This window comes from Bos taurus, chromosome 13 (assembly GCF_002263795.3).
Source record: "Bos taurus isolate L1 Dominette 01449 registration number 42190680 breed Hereford chromosome 13, ARS-UCD2.0, whole genome shotgun sequence".
NCBI classification, from domain to species: domain Eukaryota; kingdom Metazoa; phylum Chordata; class Mammalia; order Artiodactyla; family Bovidae; genus Bos; species Bos taurus.
The window spans coordinates 75,811,123-75,834,853 of NC_037340.1; the positions used below are offsets into that span (position 1 = coordinate 75,811,123).

Sequence of the window (23,731 nt, forward strand, 5' to 3'; positions counted from 1 at the left end):
CATCGAGGCACATTTTGTCACTAACAGTATGACTAACTGCTGAGTCTGTTGAGCCCAAAGCAAACACCGTGCATGAGACAGGAGGAGAGAAGGTTCCCAGAAAAAGCAAAAAGGAGTCGAGGTGAAGGAAAGAAACACACACCCCACCCCACCTCCATCCCACCACGTGCCACAAGCATATTCTTATTCAGGACTCATCTTATTAACTGCCAGAAGGGCACAGAAGGAGCCAGAACCATCTGCCTAACTTGGCTCCTTATTTTAGAGCAGAAGAAGGGGCCCAAGACAGCAAGTGAGGCCCAGTGTATCAGCAAGCAGGGCCTTCCCCTCCGTCATGCTGTAAAATAAACCGTAACAGTATCCAACTGGTATCTAACCAGTGGGCTGGCTATATTTTTGGTTCTACTTGTTTCTTTGGTCTAAAAGGTGATGGGTGGCTTGGTTTATTTACTTACTTCCTTGTTTATCTATTTTAATTTGCTGCCGGGATTTTAGTTCCCTGAAGTGAAGTCGCTCAGCCATGTCCGACTCGTAGTGACCCCATGGACTGCAGCCTACCAAGCTCCTCCGTCCATGGGATTTTCCAGGCAAGAGTACTGGAGTGGGTTGCCATTTCCTTCTCCAGGGGATCTTCCCGACCCAGGGATCGAACCCGGGTCTCCCGCATTGTAGACAGACGCTTTACCATCTGAGCCACCAGGGAAGTTCCCTGAGCAGGGATCAAACTCGCCCTTGGTAGTGAAAGCACAGTCCTAGACACTGAACCTCCAGGAAATCCCCAAACAGAGGTTTTTAATGAAACTGATGGTCAACTTTTAAAACCTAGAAGAGTTCATACTAAAAACCTGGATTTCTGTTTTCTTGAAAATTCAGGGTTGGACAGCACAAGTTCGATGGGTGGGAGCAGCTTCCTTGAAAAACGCACTCTGTGCTTCATTCCACTGCCATCCAAATCCTCACCTGATCCTTGACCCCTACAGCTGGGCCAACTAACCCTACAGCACTAAGCGGTAAGAGCCCACGAGAGTGAAAATATGCCCTGTCCTGCAGCACTGCAGTTCACGTGTCTTGATTAAAAACACAAGCTGCACACGGCAGACAGACCCAAATCTAAAGGCCAAACTCAACCACAAACCATGTGTGATCCTGGGAGGTAACTTTATTTCTCTGTGCGATGGTGCTATTACCTTACCTTGAAGGTCACTGTATATTTTTTAATAGTTTTCAAACACAGAGAGTAAAATTCACTTTTTGGAGAATACATCAATTTTAACACCTGCGCAGATGCAAGTACCCACCAGGACAAACAGGATGCAGAACAATTCCCTCTACCAAAGAGTTCCTTTGTGATGTATAGTCAAACCCTCCCCAACTCCAGGCAATAACTGATCTTTTTTCCATCTGCATAATTTTGCCTTTTCTAGTTTTTGGTTTTGTTTTGCTTTTTAATGAAACACTATTTTGTTAGACAGAATAATGTCATTATTATCCCTGGCACTCTCACTTCTCTCTGCTCAAAATAGTTACGGGGATGCCAGACATCAAGTGCCATGAGAATTATTATTTCCCTCCACTTTCTGATTTTTCTACCCATTCACAGCACTTTTCACCAGTCCCTATCTGATCCTCTTGGCATCGGGTAACTGAAATGCCAGCCCATAAACTGCCAACATTGCCAACGCTTTTGTCTCTACTGACATGAAGCCTATGTCCCAGGAATGGAAGGAGCTGGCAGGGAGCTTCTGCAAAGAGAGCCTGGGACTCCACTGTGCCCACCACCGATACACACGCCAGGAGAAAACCTTTCTCTCCCACCGCATGACTCAAGTCAAACAGAAAGACCCAGAGCACGGCACAGATGCCCAAGGACAGCCTCGTTTAGGGAAGGAGCTAGTCCTGCCACGCATGACTGGCAATTAGGAAGGGTGACTGTGAGAACGCCTCCATACAGCTTTCTTTTTGACGCTGTGGAGGAGAGTGTGAGAAAGCACACCACACTGCTGAGAACGGGAGTGATCCCCAGGGGCGCAGATGGGTCCTCGTGTGTTCAAATAAGGAGTTCCCACCAGCCAACCTGAGCGGGAGCCCCTCAAGCCACTGCCCAGCCTGTCCCGTCACTTCTGGGCCGGACAATCAGGTGATGGGGGTGAACACGGCCTCGGCCTCTGTGGGGACAGAGACGCGCCCCAGCCCCGCCACCTCTGCCTCTGCAATCCCAGTCCCTTAGGGCCTCCTCTCCAGGCCTCAGCTCCTCCATCTGAAAATGGCATCTCAGGACAAGATGAGCCCAGAGGGCACTGACCACCAGAGGCTGTGAATTCAGGCTGGAGCATCACTCCACACAGGTGGCTTCCCCTCCCTCCCTGCTGCTGTTGCTAAGTCGCTTCAGTCATGTCTGACTCTGTGCGACCCCATAGACGGCAGCCCACCAGGCTCCCCCGTCCCTGGGATTCTCCAGGCAAGAATACTGGAGTGGATTGCCATTTCCTTCTATAATGCACGAAAGTGAAAAGTGAAAATGAAGTCGCTCAATCTTGTCCGACTCTTCGCAACCCCATGGACTGCACCCCATCAGGCTCCTCCGTCCATGGAATTTTCCAGGCAAGAGAACTGGAGTGGGGTGCCATTGCCCTCCCTCCCTAAAACCTGGTGTATTCAAAGGGCTCTGGATCATACACCCTGAGCGTTGCTTTCTGCTTGTCTCCTGCTCCTTTCTCAGTCTCCTCCGCTCACTTTTCCTAAGGTCTACATGGCAAATGGGCTACCCTGATGGCAAAGAACCCGGCTGCCAATGCAGGAGACTCAGGTTCTATCCCTGGGTCAGGAAGATCCCCTGGAGAAGGAAACGGCAACCCACTCCAGTGTTCTTGCCTGGAAAATCCCATGGACAGAGGAGCCTGGGGGGCTACAGTCCGTGGGGTTGCAAAGAGTCAGACACGACTGACCGACTAAACACCAACATGGGCAGGTGGCTCCAGCCTCTCACTCTCTTTATGCTCTGGGCCAGGGTCTCTGAGCCTCAGCAGTGCCCCCATCGAGGCTGGACAATTCTCTGTCGTGGGGACTGTTTTGTGCACTGCAGAAAGTCTAGCAGCGTCCCTCCTTCCCCTAAGTTATGAGACCTACTGCTTTGAATCCAATCCCATGAAGAAATCAATATTCTCAGAATTACATGTTCTGCCCTGACCTGGCCTGATCCAGGCCTCCACCTGCCCTCATGCCCTCTCCACCTAGGAATCTAGCAGGCATCTCAAACTTACGAAATCGAAAACTGAACCCTTGGCTCCTATTTCTCCTGCTGTAACCAAATCTGTCAACCCAGGCACGATCCAGCAGATCTCCTTTGCGGGGCTCGCTCTGGATGCTGGTAGCAACAGCCTCCCCGCGAGCTATGACAACTGAAAAATGTGTCCAGACGTTGCCAAGTGTCCCCTGGGACGAGGTGGGGGGGGGGGGGGGGGGCTGTCCCTGGTGAAGAATGGCTGACACAGGCTAATTCCCAACACAGCACTCAGAGAGGTCCTTCTAAAATGCCCGGTCACATCACTCCTCTGCCCAGATGGCCCCACCTCAAAGTCCACAAGGTCACTGTGTTCTCTGACCTCAACACCTCACCTCGGCCCCTTCACCCACTGGGACGTGTCACTGGGCTTCCTTACCATTGCTACAACACACCAAGTTCAGACTGATCCTAAGGCCTTGACATTCCTCTTCCTTCTAGAATGTTCTTCCTCCTAATACTGGAATGGTTATCTTTCCTTGTCAGACAAACCCTTGATGGGATATCACCTCCCCAGAGGCTTCCCCTAACCACTGCCTCTTGCTCCCCGCCGCCATCCTGCCCAGCTCTCCCCTTGTCGAAGGAACGCCTTTTACCTTCCATGACGACATGACCTGTCTTGGTTTTTTTTCAGTTTGATTATTATTTCTCCCTCTGTAGAACCTAGCTCCACAAGACAGCAAGGCCCACACTCACCGCTCTCTGCCCCAGGCCGAACACAGTGCACAGCACATAACAGATGCTCAATCAAAATCCGGGCTCATGATGCAATGAATTAATAAAATAACTTCACAGTTGAGTGTTTAGCACTCCTGGTGCCAAGTTTAGTTAAAGACTTTGACCTGAGATAATGCTTTCGGAAGAATCTACTGAGACTCAGTAAGTTTTTTTAAAAAGAAAGTAAATACTGATTCATAAAACAATAGATACTACATGTATACAGATAACTTGAAATATACATTTTACACACGGAAGAACTGGGCTGCTGTGGTCAAGGGCAAGTAAGGTGGTAAACACTGGCCTCAAGTGTTTCACAGTAAAACAGCCTTGCATTTCAACAAGTCCTGAGCAATGCTCTGCCAGTTCCTTCTACTCATCTCTTCTCATCTCCATCCACTGTATCTTTTCAATATTCCGCACAGAGAAAAGAGTGGTTCAAGAACCACACACGAGGATTCCCCTGGTGGTGCAGTGGTTAAGACTCCATGCTTCTAATGCAGGGGGCACGGGTTCAACCCCTGGTCAGAGAACTAGGATCCCACATGGCCAAACACAAAGAAAATAAAATAAAAATACCAACCTTAAAAAAAAAGAACCACACACAAAAGAGGACATTTTAACTTGCAGAAACATGCACAGCTGCCACAGAAAGAAGCTTCCCAAAATTTCAACTGACCCAGGTTAAGATTCAGGATGCTTCCTGTGGTGGATGTCTTGTCCGTTTTTGTGGTGACTGGCGTTGATACTTGAGGAGAGAAAGGTTTTGGGCTGCCGGATAAACTCCCCGCTTGTCCTGTCTTGGTGGAGGCTGGTGAAGCTGAAAAAGCAGGTTACTTGTTAAAAGACAGATTTACAAATAAAGGAACATATCAAGCTTGTAGGTGTGGGGCAGAGAACAGAGTACAGAAACTGTATTTGATTTCAACGAGACCCCCAAAGCACCATGGAGGGGATGAAGCGGGAAGGGCTGGCCATTTATTTCGAGCAAAGAGCTTTAACCCAATGTTAAACCCTTAAAGCCACGAAGGAAAAAGGCCACCCCAGTCATTCTATTAAACACAAAGCTCTAAGACAAATCGGCTAAGCTGCCACTGAAATTGGTTTGGCCCATTCACGGGTGTAAATCTCAAAATAAAGAGCGATTAAACCGGCCCCCACCACAGTCCAGATGCAGAGGCCAGAGCCAGGCTTACAAATGGCATGTCATCCGTTTGTGGGAGACACAGGGGCCGTGCGCTCAGCCACTGCACCTGCCCCGGGGGCCAGCTTGACCCGCTGGGGGCTCGTGGGCTTCCCATTTCAAAGGTCCTGCGACGCTGAACGAAGCCAAACTCCATGCCAGATGGAGTGAGGGAGTGTCTGGTCAATTATCTGCCTCCTCACTGGGTTTCAAACTCTTATAGGACAGAGTCATACCTATGCCCGAGTCTTTTAAAAAGAAGTTGGGGGGGGGGGGGAATAAAAAAATAAAAAGAAGTTAAAATTCCCTACTTACTGCTCCCCTGAGCCCTGTCCACTGGGTAGCGGGAGGCAGGACAGAAACCAAACCATTTAACAAAACAAAGAGTTCGAATGGGCCAACCGGAACCTGCCAAGAATCTCTGAGATACCGCCCCTTTGCTGCAATGGCTCTATACTACTGGGCTGTCCTGTTACTATAAACATGGGACAGGGACTTTCCTGGTGGTCCAGTGGCTAAGACTCTGCGCTCTCAGTGCAGAGGGCCCAGGTTCTACCCCTGGTCAGGGCACTCGATCCCATGTGTCGCAACTAAAGATCCTGAATGCCACAACTAAGACTCAGAGCAGCTGAAATAAACAAACATTAAAAAAAAAAAACAAACAACGTGTGACAGGCAACCAAATGATTGTCCATCCCCTCAGACGCACAGGAAACCTCAAGAAAGCTGTGGATGGTGAGGGGTTTAGAACTGAGACATCCCGGGGACTTCACATGTGCTTAGACACGCTGGTGGTGGGTTCTTGCCTTGGTTTCTTTATCTGCCAAACAGGGATCCTCAGAGTGAGGATTTAATGGATTTAACTCTACACCAGGTTCAGCCGGTCAACCTACATGAGGCAGCCCCAGCTCCAGGGCCAAGACCTGCCAATGCTATTTTTAACACAACACAGTGGGAAAGACTCTAGACGTAGGGAGCAACGGATCCAAGCACAGATCAGGAGCCAGAAGGCGAGGTTCAAATCCCAACTCTGTGGCTGACGTACAATGTGACTTTGGGCAAGTAACTTAATGTCTTCAAATCTCCTTTCCTGATGGCTACAAGGAGGGACACTGATAATATAATACAATAGGATCAATAAAAGTACCCAACTTGGGGACTTCCCTGGTGGTCCAGTGGCTAAGACTCCATGTCCCAAGGCGGGGGGCCTGGGTTCAATCCCTGGTCAGGGAACTAGATCCCACATTCCACAACTAGGAGTTCCCGTGCTGTAACTAAAGATCCCACATGCCCCAATTAGAAGATCCTGAGTGCTGCAACTAGGAGCTGGCGCAGCCAAAGAAGTAAAGTTTTCTAAAGTCACTAAAAAAACAACCAAAAAAGCACCTAACTCATCAACTATAAGGAACAAATAAATTCATCAATTATCTAAACAGTGCCTGATCTCTATTAAGTACTATATTACCCTCTGCTATTAGTATCATATTATTTCCCCATTATTTCCCCATTAACCTCCAGGGTTTTGGTTTCAATCATCTAACCTGTGATTCTTAGCCAGGAGTGACTCTGCCCTCCAAGGAGCAGTGGACAGTGTCTATAAACATTTTTGTTTGTCACAGCTGGGGAGGGAGGTGCTCTGGAATCTAGTAGGTAGAGACCAGGGATGCTGCTAAACATCCTATGATGCATAACACAGCACCCCGCCTCAGAACAAATAATTATCTTTGGCCTCAAATGTTAACAGTGCTAAGGTTGATAAATCCATACAGGGATGAAGGAGGTGTGTCTCCAGGAAACCTTCACCTTATTTGCAAATAAGGTGAGGAGGCCAGAATGAGATAAGCAAATACATGCCAACTGGTGCTTAGCAAGTGCTCAATAAACATTTGACATTATCTTGAGAATTTAAATTGTTTAAAAATATAATCAGTTTTACTGGAAGGATTAAATGCCTGCCCCAGCACCTGGCAGACAACATCCTCTCAAATCATGACCCTGATTCCCACTTGTTCTCTAACTGCAGGCACTCCAACAAGCAGAAATGCTTGTCGCACAAAGAAGTAAGAATAAAGAAAGATAAAGGCATTTCAAAAGATGTAAGTAGTAAAAACAAAATCTTCAACATTAGGACTTTAAAATTATGATTATTCATTCATGTACGTTGTTTCCAAAAGAGATGAGCAGTGGCTGAAAACAGCAGGGTAGTGTGCTCCCTCCGCAAGGACTAAAGTCAAGGCCTTTTTAGTTGCATTCCCTTAATTAAAAGCACACAGCGCGGGCGGCTGCGACCGGCGCACACAGCGCGGCCGAGAGGAGCTACCCCACGTCCGAGGTCAGGGGCAGAAGCCGGGAGGACCCCCATGCCCGAGAGGCGGCAGCCAAGAAGAGTTACCCTACGTCCGAGGTCAGGGGCAGTGGCCGAGAGTACCAGGCTGCGACGGCGCAGGAACGGCCGAGAGGAGCTACCCCACGTCCGAGATCAGGGGCGGCAGCCGGGAGGAGCTACCCCCCCGTCCAAGGTCAGGGGCGGCAGCCGAGGAGCTACCCTGCGTCCGAAGTCAGGGGCGGCAGCCCAGAGTGCCAGGCTGCAACAGCGAGGAGCAGCCGAGAGGACCTACCCCACGTCCGAGGCCAGGGGCGGCGGCGGAGAGGAGCTACCCCGCGTCTGAAGTCAGGGGCGGCGGTGGAGAGTGCCAGGCTGCAATAGCGCAGGAGCAGCCGAGAGGACCTACCCCACGTCCGACGCCAGGGGCGGCGGCGGGGAGGAGCTACCCCAGGTCGAGCGGTGGCTGCGCCGGCGCAGGAGGGCCTAGAGGAGCTATTCCACGTTCCAGGTCAGGAGGGGCGGCGGTGAGGAGATACCCCTCCTCCAAGGTAAGGAACAGCGGCTGCACTTTGCTGGAGCAGCCCTGAAGAGATACCCCACGTCCAAGGTAGGAGAAACCCAAGTAAGACGGTAGGTGTTGCAAGAGGGCATCAGAGGGCAGAAACCATACTCACAGAAAACTAGTCAATCTAATCACACTAGGACCACAGCCTTATCTAACTCAAAGAAACTAAGCCACGCCCGTGGGGCCACCCAAGACAGGCGGGTCATGGTGGAGAGGTCTGACAGAATGTGGTCCACTGGACAAGGGATTGCCTTGAGAACCCCATGAACAGTATGAAAAGGCAAAATGATAGGATACTGAAAGAGGAATTCCCCAGGTCAGCAGGTGCTCAATATGCTACTGGAGATCAGTGGAGAAATAACTCCAGAAAGAATGAAGGGATGGAGCCAAAGCAAAAACAATACCCAGCTGTGGATGTGACTGGTGATAGAAGCAAGGTCCGATGCTGTAAAAAGCAATATTGCATAGGAACCTGGGATGTCAGGTCCATGAATCAAGGCAAATTGGAAGTGGTCAAACGAGATGGCAAGAGTGAATGTCAACATTCTAGGAATCAGCGAACTGAAATGGACTGGAATGGGTGAATTTAACTCAGATGACCATTATATCTACTACTGCAGGCAGGAATCCCTCAGAAGAAATGGAGTAGCCATCATGATCAACAAAAGAGTCCAAAATGCAGTACTTGGATGCAATCTCAAAAACGACAGAATGCTCTCTGTTCGTTTCCAAGGCAAACCATTCAGTATCACAGTAATCCAAGTCTATGCCCCAACCAGTAACGCTGAAGAAGCTGAAGTTGAACGGTTCTATGAAGACCTTTTATAACTAACACCCAAAAAAGACATCCTTTTCATTATAGGGGACTGGAATGCAAAAGTGGGAAGTCAAGAAACACCTGTAGTAACAGGCAAATTTGGCCTTGGAATACGGAATGAAGCAGGGCAAAGACTAATAGAGTTTTGCCAAGAAAATGCACTGGTCATAGCAAACACCCTCTTCCAACAACACAAGAGAAGACTCTACACATGGACATCACCAGATAGTCAACACCGAAATCAGATTGATTATATTCTTTGCAGCCAAAGATGGAGAAGCTCTATACAGTCAACAAAAACAAGACCAGGAGCTGACTGTGGCTCAGATCATGAACTCCTTATTGCCAAATTCAGACTGAAATTGAAGAAAGTAGGGAAAACCAGTAGACCATTCAGGTATGACTTAAATCAAATCCCTTATGATTATACAGTGGAAGTGAGAAATAGATTTAAGGGACTAGATCTGATAGACAGAGTGCCTGATGAACTATGGACGGAGGTTCGTGACACTGTACAGGAAACAGGGATCAAGACCATTCCATCAAGATCATGGAAAAGAAATGCAAAAAAGCAAAATGGCTGTCTGAGGAGGCCTTACAAATAGCTGTGAAAAGAAGAGAAGTGAAAAGCAAAAGAGAAAAGGAAAGATATAAGCATCTGAATGCAGAGTTCCAAAGAATAGCAAGAAGAGATAAGAAAGCCTTCCTCAGTGATCAATGCAAAACAACAGAATGGGAAAGACTAGAGATCTCTTCAAGAAAATTAAGAGATACCAAGGGAACATTTCATGCAAAGATGGGCTCGATAAAGGACAGGAATGGTATGGACCTAACAGAAGCAGAAGATATTAAGAAGAGGTGGCAAGAATACAAAGAGGAACTGTACAAAAAAGATCTTTACGACCAAGATGATCACGGTGGTGTGATCACTCACTTAGAGCCAGACATCCTGGAATGTGAAGTCAAGTGGGCCTTAGAAAGCATCACTACGAACAAAGCTAGTGGAGGTGATGGAATTCCAGTGGAGCTATTTCAGATCCTGAAAGATGATGCTGTAAACGTGCTGCACTCAATATGCCAGCAAATTTGGAAAACTCAGCAGTGGCCACAGGACTAGAAAAGGTCAGTTTGCATTCCAATCCCAAAGAAAGGCAATGCCAAAGAATGCTCAAGCTACCGCACAGTTGCACTCATTTCACACGCTAGTAAAGTAATGCTCAAAATTCTCCAAGCCAGGCTTCAGCAATACGTGAACCGTGAACTTCCAGATGTTCAAGCTGGTTTTAGAAAAGGCAGAGGAACCAGAGATCAAAGTGCCAACATCCGCTGGATCATGGAAAAAGCAAGAGAGTTCCAGAAAAACATTTATTTCTGCTTTATTGACTATGCCAATGCCTTTGACTGTGTGGATCACAATAAACTGTGGAAAATTCTGAAAGAGATGGGAATACCAGACCACCTGACCTGCCTCTTGAGAAACCTATATGCAGGTCAGGAAGCAACAGTTCAAACTGGACATGGAACAACAGACTGGTTCCAAATAGGAAAAGGAGTACATTAGGGCTGTATATTGTCACCCTGCTTATTTAACTTCTATGAAGAGTACATCATGGGAAACACTGGGCTGGAAGAAGCACAAGCTGGAACCAAGATTGCCTGGAGAAATATCAATAACCTCAGATATGCAGATGACACCACCATTATGGCACAAAGTGAAGAGGAACTAAAAAGCCTCTTGATGAAAATGAAAGTAGAGAGTGAATAAGTTGGCTTAAAGCTCAACATTCAGAAAACGAAGATCATGGCATCTGGTCCCATCACTTCATGGGAAATAGAAGGGGAAACAGTGGAAACAGTGTCAGACTTTATTTTTCTGGGCTCCAAAATCACTGCAGATGGTGACTGCAGCCATGAAATTAAAAGACACTTTCTCCTTGAAAGGAAAGTTATGACCAACCTAGATAGCATATTCAAAAGCAGAGACATTACTTTGCCAACAAAAGTCCATCTAGTCAAGGCTATGGTTTTTCCAGTGGTCATGTATGGATGTGAGAGTTGGACTGTGAAGAAAGCTGAGCGCCGAAGAATTGATGCTTTTGAACTGTGGTGTTGGAGAAGACTCTTGAGAGTCCCTTGGACTGCAAGGAGATCCAACCAGTCCATTCTGAAGGAGATCAGCCCTGGGATTTCTTTGGAGGGAATGATGCTAAAGCTGAAACTCCAGTACTTTGGCCACCTCATGCGAAGGGTTGACTCATTGGAAAAGACTCTGATGCTGGGAGGAATTAGGGGTAGGAGAAGAAGGGGACGACAGAGGATGAGATGGCTGGATGGCATCACTGACTCGACGGACCTGAGTCTGAGTGAACTCCGGGAGTTGGTGATGGACAGGGAGGCCTGGCGTGCTGCGATTCATGGGGTGGCGAAGAGTCGGACACGACTGAGCGACTGAACTGAACTTAACTGAAGTAAACGAGGGAGCCATGAGGTCTCAAGAGAGGGTCTTAACACACTCCAGAAGTTCTGCTTCTGGCTGCAGGCAACTCTGACGAGGAACTCTAACCCCAGAGGGTAGTAGGAACCAAAAGCCTGCAAAAGTGTGGGGTCACACAGAGAACTCAAGCAAGTAGAGTCCATATTTCCTTTCTTAACAGATCAAGTTACAAAAGTAAGAAGCAGCAGCCGGCAGGCAATCTAGCAGAGCCCTCCCCGACTGAGAGCCTGCTGCAGGGAATTTGCCAGAAACACAGGAGTCATTAGTTTTATAATTGTGTGTGTGTGTGTATATATATATACGTGTGTGTGTGTCTGTGTATATATTCACAGAGTTAAAAAAATAATTATTGGAAAAATGAGCCTTTAATTTCAGAAAGTTTCCTTTGTTAATACAACTTAAGTATTGAAGGTTTAAGAAACATGTCTAAACCATGCCTCACCCAACCTTCAGCGAGGCCTCTGCACACCACTTCGAAAATATAGCCAAATCTCCCCACTTATCTCCACCCCCATCTCCAGGGCTATCACCTTAGTCCGTGAATTCTGAACAGGGGTAATGTGGGCCCCCAAAATAGATCTTAGGGCCTGAAAAAAATCTTACTCTTTATATATATAAAGCCCATTCACAGTATGTAATGGGACATATAATACTTTCAAATTTCATGAGGGTCCACTCCTAGATATAGAGCCCAAAGAACTGAAAACTTGCACTCAAACAACGCCTCAAGGCAGCCCTATTCAGCCCAAAGATGGAAACAACCCAAACACCCATCAACAGAAAAGCCATCGTGCAAAAGAATGAAGTTCGGATGCGCGCTGCAATGTGGGTGAAAACATCGTATGACATCAGAGGACCCAGACACAAAGGCCCCGTTTTACAGGATTTCACTAAAATGAAATATCCGGAATGGGCACATTCAAATAGAATGCAGCCTGGTGGCTGGCGGGGCTAGGCTCAGAGGATGGGGTGGGGGAGGCGGAGGGATGAGGAGGGGAGGCTTGGTAGACACAGGATTTGATTCTGCAGTGACAGAAAAGTTTTGGATGAGGTAACAGCGGTGAATGCACAGTATCACACAATGTGGTGACTGCACTAAATACCGTTAAATTGTTGGCTTTTAAATGATCGATCTTCTGTTATGTGATTCTCACCTCCACTTAAAAAATTCACAGGAGAACGATTAGGAAGAAAGTGTCAAAAAAGGCTCCTTAGGGGGTGATAATCAATGGAAAAAAAAAAAAAAGGTTGGGAAACACTGCCCTTACCTACCATTTCCACAGAGACCCTGTAAAAGCTTCGCACTGGTCCCCCAACTGCCTGCCACAGCACCCCTCTCCCGGGGCACCTCCACCTAGCAGCTGTGAGCCACCTAAAACAAGGAAAGGGAGCACTCAGGGGCGTCCTGCCGGCCAGCATAAAATCCAAGGACCTTTCCTCGTCTCTTTCTGCAATCTCCAGCCACGTGGCCTTTTGTGCTTAGCCCTTCCAAGATCAAGTCTGCTCCTACCTCAAACCTTTACACTTGGAATTTCCCAGGAAAGACACCCTCCCCACTACCCACCACTCCCACTCAGATCCTCCGGCTGGCAGTCCTCTACATCTGGGTCCAACACCATCCCTTTGAAGCCCTCCCTGCTGGCCCCACCTAAGGTGGCCCCAGTGCCCCTCCTGCCTTGAGAATGCCAGCTCCACAAGCACAGCCTCCTTGCCGGCCTCTGACACTGCCAGGCACCGGAGATGACAGAATGAGTCGATATGCGAGATGATTAATTGAAGAATCAGGTCTCCATTTCTCTTCTCATGACTGTGGTCACAATAAGTAATAAAGAAATGATAATGACGATCAAAATGAAACCTCTCTCATACGCAGGTGCCAATGTACACCATCTCCTTGACATTCTGCAGCGTTGTGAGTGATTAAGCGGCCAAGGAAGAAACATGGATAAGCAGCCCACAGAAAAAAATACAAAAGCTCAAGAAGCACATTTAGAGAGAAACTTGAGTTGGATATAAATAAAGGTAAACTCAGCTAACAGGCACAGAGATAAATAGATACAGTCTGTCTATTTATAGGCTCTATCCTACAGCCTCTTCATCTGCATGGTACGCTTGGTACAAAAAATAACAACTTGGGCCTTCCCTGGTGTGGAGTCCAGGGACTCTCTGTTCCCAGTGAGGGGGCCTGGGTTTGACCCCTGGTCAGCCTACTAGATCCCACATGCCTCAACTAAGAGTTCGCATATGGCAATTAAAAAAAACCCCGCATGCCACAACAAAGACTGAAGGTCTAGCGTGCTGCAACTAAACCCTGACACAGTCAAATAAATAAATATTTTTAAAAATAAAAATGAAACATACAGGGCATACAGGGAATTCCCTGGCAGCCCAGTGGTGCAGACTCTGCATTTTCATTGCCAAGGGCCTGGGTTGGACCACAAGTCACACAGTACAGCCAAAAAATAACAAGTGTGGAAAAAAGAGAGAGGTAAAATCAAGTGTACAGAAATGCCCCCATATGTGTAAATACTTTCCAAAAGCAGTCCCACATCCTTAAATGAATGCATACTTTTTTTTTCCTATCAGCACATTCTATAGCCATACAAACTTTGGAGAAAAACTGGAGCCCAGAATTCAAAGATTAACAAAAAAAAAAAACCTTTACCTTTTCTTATATACCTTTCTGACCTGCTCTAATATTGCCTGGGTTTCATTTTGTTTTAATTCTAACCATGTGCGTTTAGTCGTTTCATCATTTTTTTAAAATAAAGTCAACTAGAGGCATTTAGATTATGGACCATTTTGCTCTTTTTAAAATGCTTTTACTATGGTTTTCTTGTGGGGGAGAAGCATTAAAACGGGTGCAAAAATATATTTATTAATATAAAAAATGTAAGGAAGTGAGAGGAATTCTGTATGATTCCAGTAACATTCAATAGATATGTTCTTGAAGACTTTTATTCATGACCATCTAGAGAAACATGTAAAATACTAAGCTGGCCAACACACCTTCAGCACTGGGGGTTAGAAAGTGAGCAAGGACTCTCTCCCTCTCTCTATATATATATATTTATATACAGTTGACATTAAGAAAACAAGTTGATGTATCTGTTTAAAACATCTGCATTCATATGATTTCATAAAACATGAGAAATGCTGTTGATGTTTAGCCACTAAGTTGTGTCCAACTCTTTTCAACCCCATGGACTGCAGCCCTCCAGAGTCCTCTGTCCATGGGATTTCCCAGGCAAAGGATACTGGAGTGGGTTGCCATTTCCTTCTCCAGGGCATCTTCCTGACCCAGGGATAAAATCTGTGTCTCCTGCATTGGCAGGCAGATTCTTTACCACTGATCCACCAGAGAAGCCCAATAATAAGTGCATGCAAATAAAATGATGTTAAAGACACAATGCCAAATTGAAAGAAGCAAAAAGTTCAGTATGATCCCATTCTATCACGCACACAAAAATAATTTTTATTACTGTCATCATCAACATGATAAAAATCTGAAGGACCACCCAATTCTTAGTAGCTGTCACCTCTCAGGATGGAATAATGGACTATTTATTCTACAATGTTAAAATTTCAAAGGAATATTTTATATTCAGGGGGAAATGATGAAATATAAATATTGAAGAGATTCAAACCTGAAGGCTGAGCAAAGTTTTATTGGTGCTGAAAATCAAAAGCATGGTACCTACATCTATGATTCCCGATGAGGACTGGAGAGATGACCATGTGTGACAATGTCTGGAGAGGTTCTGACCACGGCAGGGGTGCAGACTGGCATCAAATGGGTGGAGGGATGCTGCAGGGCACAGGACAGCCCCACCCAAATCCCAAAATGTCAGTAGTGCTGGGGTTGAGAAACCCTGTTTTAAATCACTCTAGACATTTTCAAAAGCAGAAAGACATTTGGAAATGCTCGTTTCAATTATGGCTTCAAATGGATGCCAATCCTTTTATAAAGCCATAAATCTTGCCCAAAGGAAGACCTAATTGCCTTTGAAGTCACAAATAATTTAATCAGATAATCTACTTTGATGTACAATTCACGAGTGCCGGCTAAAACACATCATTTATTATCTACATTTACAAAACCCCCAGCCTGTGCTAAGTGCCCTTCTGACTACATGAAATATAAGTTGCAGAATTAAATTAGAAAAAAGGGGCCCTTTCCTCCCACGCACCCCAGCACTCTGGGTGGGGTAGCCTGTGGAGGAGTCATGATTCATGCTTCAGCTCCTCTAGTTACAGAACTTTGGAAGCAACCTATACATTCAAAGGGCTGCTGGCATCTTGCACCACTCTTGGTGGCTTGTACAAAGGACCTATATAGCACAGAATCACTGGATGATCAGTACAGGACAGAAATGCTGCTCTAAATGGTTATTTAGTAACATGGAAAAGCAGTCAGAACACAGTTTTATTTTTCTCAGATCAGCTTTAGTCGCTCTGTCGTGTCCCACTCTTTGGGGCCCCATGGGCTGTGGCTCGCCAGGCCCCTCTGTCCATTGAATTTTCCAGGCAAGAATACCAGAGTGGGCAGCCATTCCCTTCTCCAGGGGATCTTTCCAACCCAGGGATCGAACTAGGGTATCCCACATTGCAGGCAGATTCTTCACCACCTGAGCCAGCAGGGGAGCCCATTCAGAATACAAGGCTAAGTTAAATAGGTCTACACGAAAGAGGTGGTCCACGAAGCAAACAGTTCATGGACGCATTTGATGCAGCCTGTAGTTTTTTTCACTTATCTTGGTTTGTAAGATCCCACAGCATGTGCGATCTTAGTACCTCAACAAGGATTGAACCATGCCCCCTGTATTGGGAGAGCAGAGTCTTAGATCATTAGACCACCAGGGAAGTCCTTCTGAGCTATTTTTAAAAATGGGAGATAACGTGTAAAAGCTGGGGTAGTCTGTATTTTAAAAAATATTTGGGATTTCTCTTGAACAGCACAGAAATGTGGCAACACTGAGCCAACCTTCCCACTTGGCTAGAACCAGCAAGGGGAGAGGGCCGCCAGTGACTTTAAAAAAGCACAGGTCTCTAGCTCAGCGCACACATACAGAAGAGTCAGTACTGCTTTGAGAAGCGTTACAGACACAGGCACCCATGAGTGGTTAAATGGTCGTGAAGACAAGCAGATTTCTGCTTCAGTTCAGTCCCTGTCATTTCCAATCCTCGCTTATTTCTGTATCTGCCTGATCCCCCAAAGTGCTTGAGTTTTCAACTTGGCATATGATTGTGTCAACCAACATAGAAAAAAAGCTCAGGATGGGGAATTCCCTGGAAGTCCAGTGCTTAGGACTCCTCATATTCACTGCCAAGGTTCGATCCCTGGTCGAGGAACTAGGATCCAGCATGCCGTGTGCCAAAAAAGAAAAAGTTCAGGGAACAATCTCTAAGGGCTGACTGTGGAAGGTGGGATTATCACTGACTTTAGTTTTTGTAACTAACCATTGGTTTATGACAAATACGTATTGATTTCACAGGGCAAAGTGTATACGAAACCATCTTCCTTTTTCCCTGGAGTAACCCATGTGGAGCTGCGAGACCAAAGAACTACCATTAGCCCAGAGGCTGGTGAAAGCCAGGCCCTAGGATTCTTACCCTAATACATATTAATTGTAATTTTATATGTATAATTTCAATATGCATATAAAATGCAACAGGATCCTGCAAGCAAAATACTGGCAAGGCATCAATTCTGGCCAGGAGGTCTAGATAGAGGAAGCAGACAAAGCATGGAGAATATAAACTACTCTGACCCGTAACATGACAAGATTCCAGGAGTGAACAGCTTCTGGCTGACCGAAGTGCTCCTCGAAGACTAAAACCAGCCCTGAGGATTACAGACACAAGATTCTGAGCTCCTCAATGCCCTAAACAAAAGGAGGGTTTCTAAACTCTCATGGAATTTTTATCTAATAACTTATTTCAATGTGTACGTTTATGCTGCAGACTGTCAATTTTTCCCTGCTGAAACAAAGAAGGTTTTGCAATCCTATGACAAGCTACTATTTTAATACAATGTTAGATAAAACACAGTCTTGTCTCACTTATATTCTCAATGATTGTGTGGGGGCATTTCAACAAATATCCCATGTCTTCTTCCACTAAATGCTATTATCACTGCCAACAGCAGAGGGCAGTGGCATGCAGGGCAAAGAAAGCCAGTCTCAGAATCTGGCTGTGGAACTCCCTCATTCTTCTGAGACCTCAACCTGCCTTCTGTAAAAGGAGGAGAGTGACTCAGAGTCTCTCTTCTCTTAGTTGGCACCACATATTGGCAAACCAACCCATGTTGCCTGCAAGCTAAGAAGGGTGCTGTTCTTGTTTCGTCACCAAGTCGTGTCCAACTCTTTTTGACCCCATGGACTGTAGCTCGCCAGGCTCCTCTGTCCATGGGATTTCCCAGGCAAGAATACTGGAGTGGGTAGCCATTTCCTTCTCCTGGGGATCTTCCCGACCCAGGGATCGAACCTGTGTGTCCTGCATTGGCGGGCAGATTCATTACTGCTGAGTCACTTGGGAAGCCAAGAGGGGTATTTACCACTTTTAAGTGGTTTAGGGGAGAAAAAAAGGATTCATAGCTCCTGAAACATAACAATCATATGGAATTCAAATTTCAGTATCCCAGTCACATACTTACTGCCTATGGCTATTTTAGTAACACAAACAAGGTGTTGAATAATTGCAGAGTTGTGACAAGAGACCTACAAAGCCTAAAATATTTACCATTTGGCTCCAGAAAGGGGACAGTTTCTAAAACTAAAAAGATTTTTAATAAATACCTTCTCTTCCTACACTACTCACTGGCTGCCTAACTAATGATCAGCAAAATAACTCAGACACATACTAGCAAACAGATTATGTTTCGTGAAACAGATTTTAAATTCTACTGAAATGGGGCATCTGCTAACTCACCATCTCAAAAGTCACTCAAATAATGAGAAACTTTGTCAGGAATTCTGGCATCATTTCAACCTCTGCCCCTCTCGAGGGATGAGAGAAGTTTAAGTAAACCCACAATATGTGTTCCTCATACTCCTCTCAACTGTGTTTCCTGAAATATGGTGTAAAAACATCCACAGTGGTTCACGGACCAACATGTTTTACTTTACAAGCTATGTGCTAATTTCATGTACATTAGGGGGGGAAAAAAAAAAACAAGCAATTTAAACACATGAGCTTGTGTATTTTATTTAGCTTTACATGAAGCTAAATTGTGGATCTAATATGTAAGAATGTAATAAAACAGGTGGTATGCACACTATAAACAAAAAAATCATGGGTGATAAAAAGTTCAGTTCAGTTCAGTTGCTCAGTCGTGTCCGACTCTTTGCGACCCCATGAATCGCAGCACACCAGGCCTCCCTGTCCATCACCAACTCCTGGAGTTCACCCAAACTCATGTGCATCGAGTCAGTGATGCCATCCACCCATCTCATCCTCTGTCGTCCCCTGCTCCTCCTGTCCCCAATCCCTCCCAGCATCAGGGTCTTTTTCAATGAGTCAACTCTGTGCATGAAGTGGCCAAAGTATTGGAGTTTCAGCCTCAGTATCAGTCCTTCCAACGAACACCCAGGACTGGTCTCCTTAAGGATGGACTGGTTGGATCTCCTTGCAGTCCAAGGGACTCTCAAGAGTCTTCTCCAACACCACAGTTCAAAAGCATCAAGATGGACGGACGGATGTGACATTGTACAGGACACGGGGATCAAGACCATCCCCATGGAAAAGAAATGCAAAAAAGCAAAATGGCTGTCTGAGGAGGCCTTACAAATAGCTGTGAAAAGAAGAGAAACGAAAAGCAAAGGAGAAAAGGAAAGATGTTCCCATTTGAATGCAGAGCTCCAAAGAATAGCAAGGAGAGATAAGAAAGCCTTCCTCAGTGATCAATGCAAAGAAATAGACGAAAACAATAGAATGGAAAAGACTAGAGATCTCTTCAAGAAAATTAGAGATACAAAGGGAACATTTCATGCAAAGATGGACTCTATAAAGGACAGAAATGGTATGGACCTAACAGAAGCAGAAGATGTTAAGAAAAGATGGCAAGAATACACAGAAGAACTGTACAAAAAAGAGCTTCATGACCCAGATAATCACGATGGTGTGATCACTCACCTAGAGCCAGACATCCTGGAATGTGAAGTCAAGTGGGCCTTACAAGCATCACTACGAACAAAGCTAGTGGAGGTGATGGAATTCCAGTTGAGCTATTCCAAATCCTGAAAGATGATGCTGTGAACGTGCTGCACTCAATATGCCAGCAAATTTGGAAAACTCAGCAGTTGCCACAGGACTGGAAAAGGTCAGTTTTCATTCCAATCCCAACGAAAGGCAATGCCAAAGAATGCTCAAACAACCGCACAATTGCACTCATCTCACATGCTAGTAAAATAATGCTCAAAATTCTCCAAGCCAGGCTTCAGCAATACATGAACCATGAACTTCCAGATGTTCAAGCTGGTTTTAGAAAAGGCAGAGGAACCAGAGATCAAAGTGCCAACATCCTCTGGATCATGGAAAAAGCAAGAGAGTTCCAGAAAAACATCTATTTCTGCTTTATGACTATGCCAAAGCCTTTGACTGTGTGGATCACAATAAACTGTGGAAAATTCTGAAAGAGATGAGAATACCAGACCACCTGACCTGCCTCTTGAGAAACCTGTATTCAGGTCAGGAAGCAACATTTAGAACTGGACATGGAACAACAGACTGGTTCCAAATAGGAAAAGGAGTACATCAGGGCTGTATATTGTCACCCTGCTTATTTAACTTATATGTAGAGCACATCATGAGAAATGTTGGGCTGGAAGAAGCACAAGCCGGAATCAAGATTGCCAGGAGAAATATCAATAACTTCAGATATGAAAAGTTCAGGCAACAGTGATTCATGGGATTGCTGCCCATTAAAACAGTTTCTCAAGCAGTAGGATTTCAATAGGAACTCAGAGGCTGAGGAGCTTGTGTGGTTATACACCATATGTTGTTAACTTGGCTTAAATGAAATCATGTCATAGAATAAAAGTAAGCCTTTAAGGACTCTGGTCAGAAACAAGGGGGCAAAGGGCAAGCTTTTCTCTGAAGCTATGTCAACAGAAGTTATGTCATCCCAGAACAAAGCTCTTAACTCAACCTTGAATCCGTCAACCACGTGGCTGGATCAGAACCTACTGCGGCCTTTACTCTGAAGAATCAAAAGCTGCTGGTGATGAACTCTGCTCCACCTAGAGCCATTCAGAGCAGCTACAAGCAGTACTTGAAAATAAGCAGCTACCCAGAAAGAAGCCACAGCGTGAACCAAAATGAGTGGAAATCTTCTGAGTTCACCATTGACTAAGGCTTCATCATTTATCTTCTGGGGATATTGATGTTCTCTTAACCGATGCCTGCTCCTCTTTTTTGGGGGGCGGGAGGGGGCGCCATGCAGCTTGTGGGATCTTAGTTCCCCAACAAGGGATCGAACCCAGGCCCCAGCAGGAAGACCTTGCAGCCCTAACCACTGGACCACCAGGAAATTCCTGATGCCTGCTCCCTAAAGAGTTCTCCGTGAAGGAAAGAAGGGAAAGAGGAAAGGAGGGAGGTAGGAAGAGGGGCTGATCTGAAAGGCTATCCAAGGGTAATACTCTGGCCAGAAGTCTAAATACTGGTGGTTCAACCTGTGGATGTGCTTTATTCATTCTGGCAAATATCTTAAGACAGTTTGAGCTGAACTTTCATAACTGGAGAGTCTACATAAAAACGCAGATTCCCCATTTCTCTGTAAGAATGTTAAAACGTGAAAACCCTAAGTCCACACTTCTGGGCAGCAACCATGGGCTGAAACCCTTGAGAATGGGGCATGTGCCTGAGGTTCACCAACAGTCTCCTCAGCCCAGAGCCTGCAGGCTGCCTGCGTCCATCATCACGTTCAGTGTAAAGCTTTGTTTTTTTACCTATGCCTCTCAGAGAACAAGAAAGAGCAAACAGTAAAGGCCCCGTTTCAAGAAAAATGACAGTAAACCCATTTCCTTGAGGAAACCATAAAGTTCTCACAGGGTTTTTTTTTTTTTAATATTTATTTATTTCGCTGCACCAGGTCTCAGTTGCGGCATGTGGGATCTAGTTCCCTGACCAGGGATCAAACCTGGGTCCCCTGCATTGGGAGCTCAGAGTCCCAGCCAGTGGACCACCTGGGAAGCCCCCTCATAGGTTTTTAACATGCAACTGAATTATGTCTGGATAGAAAAGAATTCAATTTAAGTCATCCTGGCTTTTGTTACTCAGCCAGCACCCCTCCTTTGCAACACCTCTCCGGATCCGTATCAGCACGGAATGAGTGACTACCAGAATAAATAATAGAGCAGCCAACATTTTTGTAGCACTTATTATCTTAGGTACTACTCTAAACCCCTTATGTATATCGGCTCATTAATCCTCACAAGAAACACTGAGGCAGGGCCTATCATTATGGCTGTGTTACAGGAGAGGAAACCAAGGCATGGGAGGGTGAGGCGCCTTGCCTAAAGCCACAGAGCTAGTAAATGACAGAGCTGGGACCTGATCCGAAACCAGCATCCTCCTCCTTCACCTCTGCTACAGCAGCCAGGCTGCAAGATGCAACATGACTGTTAACCCGAGTGGGGCGCGGGGAGGAGTGGACTGGGACCATTCAAGGAGTGGGAGTCCTCTGCTCTCTCTGGGGAGAGAATATTCTTGTTTCCCTTACATGTTACTCTAATATTTGAGCCTTCAGTAATGCGAGTATCTGGTTTTGATAGAAAAATACTGTTTCCATTAAAATAAAATTCTTGAGAAAGAAAAAAACGATTGCAGGAAGTTGTGATTCATCTCCGAGGCATTTGAACCGAACTCTGAAGGATTTTTGGCCACCTCTGCCCACTTCTAGGAATGACCTCCAGCTGGCCTTTGGGGAACGCTTTTCTCATTTGTGGGGCCGTGCTGCAGTCCACGGGGTCACAAAGGGGCAGACACGACGTAGCGACTGAACGACGACAGCAAGAATCCCAGTGGGTTTACGCACTTAAAATTTAAAATCGGCTCCACTGGGATGAGATCCCCCTACCCAGCTCCCTCTGACTCCGTGATGCTCACCAGGTAGTCAGGGCCAGACAGGTGTCCCCCAGATGAGAACCCCTGTGTCGCAGGGACCCCCTGCACCCTCTCTCCCCGGGGCTGACCTGTGCTCTTGTCCAGGAAGTCCATGGACTCTTCACTGGCACTGAAGTGGCTGGATGTGGCCTTCTTCTCAGCATCCTGCTCCACATCGGAGCCCGTGTGCACGGAGGAGTTTGTACTCATGGGGGAGCGCGGCATGTCGGACAAGGAGATCCTGCGGCCTGCGCCCCCACTCAGCATCGGCTTGCTCATCAGGATCTTGGGCGACGCCGTCATGTCAAAGCTGAGCTTGACCTTCTCCTGCTTGTCCATCTTGGCGGCACCAGCACCGGGGTTGGAGGGGTCGAGCAGCATTTGGTACTGGCTGTTGGGCGTGTAGGGTGTCCTGAATGGAGAGTAATTAAAAACCCCAAACTTCCGGCGGATATTCTCCACGTAAACCTCCATCTCTTGCATTGCACTGTTGAAGATGCTTTTAGTCTTTTTCACAGAAAAAGGAATTTCTTTAGACATGAGGTAGCAATTATTTATTGGAACCCAGGCCCTGGGAGCACAAAAGAGAAAGGGAGTTTAAATCAGCCTTGGTCATTCCCAAGATTTTTAAGTTTTTTTTTTTTTTTTTTACAAATTTGATTGTGCAAGAACGCTTAAGTTGAGATCTGCCCTCTTGACAAATGTACTCTCCTAACAAGTGTATCATACATTACTGCTGTGTCAACGGAAAAACAGCACAGCCTAAAAGCTGAGAATTATGTTTTATTTGGCGGACAAAACTGAGGACTTTAGCCCAGGACGCAGCCTCTCAGATCACACTGAGAGACTGCTCCAAAGAGGCAAGGGAGGAGTCAGCATATACAGGAGATTTTTTGTAACAAAGACCAGGTAGCCAGAACTTCAAAAGCTTCCTATTAAAGAAAAACCAGATATCTCGTGTTAAGGAATTCAGCATTTTTCTCAGTCTGGGAAGATGCAAGAGTCTGGGTTCACTGAAATCTTTCCTCTGACATGCAGCTTAGCTATCTGGGGCTTTCTCAGCCTGAGTCCCCTCAGGGTGCACCACTGGGGGTCGGCTGCAGTGGCTGAGCGCTTGGCAGCTGGGTACCCATTTGTCTCCATCCTAAGCTCCCTCAGGGTTCATCATCTGGGAGTCTGTACTGGCTTGATGGCAGTACCATCCTTTGCCTACTGATAGAGCAGGCAACATTTTTTCAACAGTTAG

At 46.1% G+C, this 23,731-nt stretch overlaps 1 protein-coding gene across 36 annotated transcripts in view; it reads right to left on the reverse strand.

The window, feature by feature from the left end:
- ZMYND8 (zinc finger MYND-type containing 8) overlaps positions 1 to 23,731 on the reverse strand; it is a 124,927-nt gene that overhangs the window by 36,243 nt on the left and 64,953 nt on the right. For 32 of the 36 annotated variants that reach the window (XM_015474134.3, XM_005214585.5, XM_005214583.5 and 29 more), the window contains 2 exons: positions 22,575 to 23,056; positions 4,677 to 4,817 (listed from right to left, as the gene is read on the reverse strand). In XM_015474134.3, the coding sequence (XP_015329620.2) occupies positions 4,677 to 4,817; positions 22,575 to 23,056 (623 nt within the window). The remainder of the gene's footprint in view (positions 1 to 4,676; positions 4,818 to 22,574; positions 23,057 to 23,731) is intronic. The other 4 variants (XM_025000397.2, XM_025000396.2, XM_025000389.2 and 1 more) reach the window with 2 other exon arrangements.